General features: G+C 59.9%; 2 protein-coding genes across 2 annotated transcripts in view; both read left to right on the plus strand.

The window, feature by feature from the left end:
* Positions 1-197, plus strand: part of CLP1 (cleavage and polyadenylation factor I subunit 1) — a 3,640-nt gene extending 3,443 nt beyond the window's left edge. The window contains exon 2 of the mRNA XM_029965719.1: positions 186-197. Within this exon, the coding sequence (XP_029821579.1) occupies positions 186-197 (12 nt within the window). The remainder of the gene's footprint in view (positions 1-185) is intronic.
* Positions 198-5,403: 5,206 nt separating this feature from the next.
* Positions 5,404-6,047, plus strand: part of TMX2 (thioredoxin related transmembrane protein 2) — an 18,448-nt gene continuing 17,804 nt past the window's right edge. The window contains exon 1 of the mRNA XM_029965720.1: positions 5,404-5,507. Coding sequence (XP_029821580.1) covers positions 5,404-5,507 — 104 coding nt within the window. The remainder of the gene's footprint in view (positions 5,508-6,047) is intronic.

Below are 6,047 nucleotides of genomic sequence, written 5' to 3' on the forward strand. Positions count from 1 at the left end.
TGCCGGCTCCCGCCCCGGCACAGAGCTGGGTCTGGGCACTCGGCAGGCAGGATTCTCTGTACCAGGGTGGGTTTGGGCGGCGTGAAGTGCCACCAGGGCCTTGTCTCGATCGGAGCAAGGAGAGTTGATCTTGGAGCCTCTTCCTGGGCTTAATCCAGTTATCACCTTCCTTCCCTCGGGCCCAGGCGCTGCTCTAGCAGACGTTTATTCCCGTTGGTTCCCGAGGCCATGAGCCCCGGCTGGAGATGGAGAGGGGGGTGATTAGGGGAGGTCTGAGGAGGGACCCTGAACTCCCCTGTGAGGGGCCTGTTTGGGGACACTCCCACCTGCGGCTGTGCCCAGTGTGTCCTGGCACAGTGACAGGAGCCTGGGTCTGTATTTGCTCACTGTGGGGCCCGGTGGGACACGGCCCCGATGGACAAGACCTGTTTCCTCCTGCCTTGCCCATCAAATGGGGCTAATCCCATGTAAAGCAGCGGGATGGGCCAGGGAAGGAGGATGGGAGCGGTGTAAGCCCCGGGCAGGAGATAAGCGCAGAGTGATTCCAGCCTTCTGGCTGTCTGCAGTGGAATATTGGTCCATTTTCTGTGTTTGTACACCCCTGTACATCTACCTGGGTGGGAGAGAGGCGGGTGTGCAGGATGCAGCAGTTCCACCAGAAGCCCCGGTGTCCAAACGCACGTTGCTGTGCGTCCTCCTTTGGAATTGAAAGCAGGAAAGTGTCCCCAAAACGGGGCAGGGGCTCCCGTTTGCACACAGGGCGAGGACCACAGGGGAGTCTCATGCTGGGGGGCTGCGGTGGGGCAGGTTTGGGAACGTTTCCATTCTCTCTGATGGATTTTGGAGTCTTAAACGTCAAGCGGTAGGTGAGAGCTGGTCGTGCAAGGACGGGGGGAGCAGAAGGAGCTGCAGAGGGAGGAGGGAATCTCCTGGTGCCAGGGCTGAGCACACGGCGATCTCTGGAATGGCTCCGTGGAACTCCCGGGCGCAGCCGATCAAAACAAAAGTGGGAACAGGTAAAGCACATCCCGTCTCCGGCGCAGCCCTGGATCTGCCCTGTCTGGGAGTTGCCTCACGTGGAAGGAATTGTTTGTGTGTTTGCCCTGCGCCATGGGAACTCGGCTGGATCGGGGCAGGTCGGGAGCTGCGGATCCCAGCGGGTGACGCAGGTTTGGGAGCCGGGAACAGAGAGGGAACTCTCCCCTCCCCGTGCCGTGGGCTCCCATCCCGGGCAGTGGTGTGGTTAATTCCCGGGTGTATTTCCTCCTTCCCAGGCAGGAGCAGAGCGAGGAGCTGCAGGGACACGAGGGAGGGAAGGTTGGGAGCTGGGCACACGGATTCCCTCACCCCTTGTGTCCTGTCTCAGGCCTCAGAAGGGCCGAGCCACGGAGCACCACGGCTGCGTCGGGAAGGGCTGGAGAGGGGCTGCAGCAGATGAGCAGAGCAGGGTGGGAAGCATGGAAGGAGGAGCGAGGAACAAGGGGCTGGAGGAAGAGGAGGAAATCAGGGAGACTTTGCAGGGCCTTGACCCAAGAAAAGGAGATGCAGGCTCGGAGAAGTGGAAGGTGGCAGCAGTCGCAGTTGCACGCGTCCCAAGGGAGGGAACTGGGAATTAAAGGAAATCCCCAGAAAGGGAGATGAGGGAAACAGGAGCAGCTCCCCTGTATGAGTGCAGGGAAAGCCTGGAGATGAGCACTCCAGAGGTGGCTGAGCAGAGCAGGACTGGGAAAATGCTCTGAAAGGGGAATGCTAGGATGGGAAAAATAGGTGGAATTTCTGTGGGAGAGGGAAGGGGGAGTGTGCAGTGACAGAGGCACTGGGGGAGGAAGGAGCAGGGCAGGTCCAGAGGAGCGGGAGAGGAGGAGTTGCTGGGCTGGAAGTGGCAGAGGGAAAGGAATGGGAGCCCGTATATGTCACGTGGAAGTGAGATGAGCTGGGGACTCCTTGGAGCAGGGAATTTTGTGAGTGCCCTTTGTGGATGGGGACAATGTGGCCAGAGAGACAAAGGACTTGGGGAGAAGGTGCAGAGAAAGGAGGGGTTGGTAGACCAGAGGTGGGCAGCTTGCAGGGCTGGGAAGGGGGGTGGCTGGGGAGGAACATGTGTGTTTGGGAGAGAATCAGTGGGAACGTGGCCTGAATTGGTGTCATCTGTGGGAATTCGGGGTGGATTTTCCTTGAGTTTCTCCTGGGCACCCTGGGGACTGCAGAGCAGAGATTCTGGCACGCTGGGCTGGGCTTCTGCCCTGGCCTCTGTGGCAGGGCTGGGGGGCTCTGAGGGGGTCTTGCCATACCGTGGGGATCAGGGAGACATTCCCAGAGCTGTGTCGTGGCTCTGGGAGTCGGGGTGGGCTCGGCAGCCTCCTGGTGAGTTGTGGAGTTATTCCAGGCACAAAACAGGGATGCATTTGCATTGGATCTCGCTTGGGTGTCACTAATGACAGCACTTGGGACTTTCCCCCAGCTCAGGTGGCCTGTCCCACGAGGAGCTGGCTCTGGCACCTCTGCAGGGATCACCCCCATGGGAAGCACTGGAGCACCTGGATCTTGGGGTGGAAGGGCTGAGGCAGAGCAGGGCCGCCAGGGGAGGGTGGAGATCTCCGGAGGGAGGAATATCAGGGAACACCCCCTTCTGCTTGGCAGGCTCTGTTTGAGCCCGAGGTGTGGCTGTGCCTCCATGGCGGAGCGTTCAAAGGGCTGGGAGCAAATTGCTCCTGCTAAAGCAATCGGCCGTGCTGTCGGCCCTGAACTTGCGACAGCCCATCCCTGGAATTGCTGTCGGCCCCTGTCGCAGGGCTGGGCTCTGTGGGGTGCTGGGCTGTTCCCCAAACCCTGTGTAGGGGCTGGTGGGTGCTTTCCCCAAAGCCCAGTGGGTGCAGAGCAGGGCTGGAAAGCTGCAGCTCTCCAGGGAGCTCTGTCCCTGCCACGGGAAACAGCTTTCCCTGGTGTTACTGGAGTTGCTGCCAGGTGAAACCAGCACATTCCCGGCTGGTCAGAGCATCATCCCTGCATTTCCTCCCCATCCCAAGGGCAGTGAAACCTTGGGGTGGGAAGTTGAGCTCGGGTCCTGCGGAGGACGGACCGTGAGTCAGCCGGGGTGGCTGGGACTGGACCCAGCTCACTGTAACACATCCTTGTCATTAAATGTGCCTTTTTGATGTTGGGCCGCAGCTTTCCCGGCCTTCAGCCACATTTGGTCAGAACCAGAGTGTTCCCTGTGTCCACCCCGAAGGAAAAGCTTGGGGAGGCAGAGAAAGGTGGAAGGAGGAAGGCAGGGAGACACTGGGCTCTGTTCAGACCTGGGCAGAGGCAGCCAGGGGAGGGTGGGTGACAAGCAGGAACTGGTGGGATGTGATTGATGTGGGATGGGCTCATGGCTGTTTGGGGGTTTGGGGCAGGTAGGGGCCTCCTGCTCCCCTTTCCAGAACAGTTTGGTTTTCCTGTTGTCCGTGGCACTCCCTCCTGTGTCCCTGTCATCAGCCAAGGGTGGCAAGTTCCCAAGGGCACCCTCAGGCACTTGGGGCTGCCCAGTGAAAAGCCAGCTGTCCTTCACAGAACCATGGCATCCCAGGATGGTTTGGGTTGGAAGGGTGTCCAGTTTCACCCCCTTACTTCCTAGTGGACACCTTCCACTATCCCAGGTTGCTCCAAGCCCCGTCCAGCCTGGCCTTAGACACTTGCAGGGATGGGGCAGCCACAGCTTCTCTGGGCAACCTGTGCCAGGGCCTCAGCACCCTCACAGGGAAGAATTTCCTCCCAATATCCCACCTAACCCTGCCCTCTGGCAGTTCAAATCCGTTCCCCCCTGTCCTGGCACTACAGTTCTTGATGAATCCAGAGCTGCAAAAGCCATGTCCGGTTGGGGGAATGGTGTTTTCCATGGGCCTCTCCTGTCTCCTACCCTCTAGGGAAGGGAATGAGACTCCTGGATGTCTTTTCCTCTTGTGATCTCCACCCCTGTGTTAAGTCCTGGAGCTTCCGCTCAGCCTCTGCACCTCAGGGAGCCGGCGCTTGCTGGTGCTGGGATTTGAGGGGAAGCTGCAGGAGGGAATTTGTGGGGTCCCTCCACTCCTTCGGGGCTCAGGGTGGTTTCTTGGGGGGTCACAGAAGGGGTAGGGACTGGGGAGCTCGCTGGCCTCTCCCTGGGTGTTCACACATGGCTCTGTCCCTTCTCTTGCCATAGTAATTCCTGCTGTTATTTTTTTTTCCAGGTGAGCTGTGGCGTGCCAGACCTCAAGTTTTAATGGTTTTTATGTAGCTTTTTTTTTTTTTTTTTAAAAAAAAAACCACAAATGGATGAATGAAGAAGGATTTTATTGAAGGAAGGGGAGGAAAAAATGAAGCGGTTCGGAACAAACTGAGATCTTCCCCCGCACCGCCCGGGCCATGGGTGAGACAGACCTGCTCAGCACCACTGCCACCCTTGGGTGTCTGCTGGGGTTGTAAAGGCGCTCCCTGAACGCCCCCTTCCAGGTCCCCCCAGTTCACCTGCTGGGAAATGGTCGCTGCCCAGAGGATTTAATGCCATTCCTGTTCGTTCCCAACCACCGAGTGGATACCGAGCCCGTGGAAGGACCTGGGGCTTCAGGAGAAAGGAGCAAGTAGGAAAACCCACAGTCTGCCAGACCTTCCCCTCCGCCCCCCTCAAAAGAAAGGATTTACAGCTCAACCTTGCACCAGCTGTTCCTCGGCTTTAACAGACAAGAGAGAAATAAATAAAATTAAACGGCCACCGCCAGCCAGCCCCGGATCCCGGTGAAATCAGGGAGAGTGTTTCCGTGACCCCTCCAGCGAGGGGAGGAGGAGGAGGAGGCACGGCAGCCACGGCAGCCGAGAGGAAGCCGGGCAGATTGCTTGGAGACCACCCCCTCCTCCCGTGCAGCACCGGGGGCTGCGGCACCGCAGAGGAGGCGGATTAAAAAGGAGAAGTGGCTTCCCTGAGGCTCCCGGAGTGGCTTTTTCACAAGGAGTTTGCTGATCCCGTGCTCTTCCCGGGGTGCTGGCCGGGTGGGAAGCGCCGAGCGAGCCTGGGGAATTCCCTCCCCTGGGAACCTTGGCTGCCTGTTTCCTGACGGAGAGCGAGGCTCACGAGGGCTCCCGGCGTTCCCGCTCCGACGGCTGTTTTAAACTCAAATCCCGCTGCTCTGCTCTGAATTTTTGATGGTTTTAAACCTCCTCCCCTGCGCCCGCGAGCTCTTGCAGGGCAGGGCGTAGGGTGGGCTCCTCTCCTGGGCCACCAGCTCCAGAGACTTGTCCGGATTATCCGTCCAGGTCGGAGCTTGGCCTGGGAGCGGGCGCGGAGGCCGGGAAGGGGTCGGCCCTTGTCCCCCTCCCCTTCTCGTCCTGCTCTGACTCCCGTGGGGCCTGGGCTATGCTGCGGGGCGGACCCCCCACCACAGCTCCAACATGCCAGCAGCCTCTGGAAAGAGATTCAAACCCAGCAAGTACGTCCCGGTCTCCGCTGCTGCCATCTTCCTAGTGGGAGCCACCACCCTCTTCTTCGCCTTCACGTGAGTCCCGGCGGCTCGGCCAGAGCAGGGAGGGCTGGAGGGGGCGACAGGGGACGTGGGGAAATAGGGAGAGGGGTCGGGACTTCCTCCCAGAGGGAAGGAGGATGTCGTGGAGTGGCCTGGTGGCCCTTGGAGCAGCAGGACCCGTGTCAGTCAGTTTTCCCCAGCTGGGGGTCCTGGTGAGGCACCGTGTCACCACTCAGCTCCAGATCAGCGGGGCTGGACGCTGGTTTGTGACCTGTGGGTGGAAAACACCCGGATCACTTTCCCTTTTGTGGCCAGGCAGGGTGGATTGGTTGGGCCGGGGCAGGATCCGTGTTATTTTTGGAGCTTTGTAATCGATTTGTGAACCACAAAGGAGAGTTCAGGGAGGAGAACTCTGCCCCCTGCACGGATCACTGGCTGTCGGTGTCAGCCCTGCCCTGGGCAAACAAGGGTTCAGTGTCCCTGGAGAGGGCCCGAGGGGGTGGCCAGTGGGTCACCAGGGCCGTGGGGGTCCGCCAGGGTGGGAGATGGTACTGGCTGCTGGGGAGGTGTGGG

This window comes from Manacus vitellinus, unplaced genomic scaffold (assembly GCF_001715985.3).
Source record: "Manacus vitellinus isolate BGI_N305 unplaced genomic scaffold, ASM171598v3 scaffold_118_pilon, whole genome shotgun sequence".
NCBI lineage: Eukaryota > Metazoa > Chordata > Aves > Passeriformes > Pipridae > Manacus > Manacus vitellinus.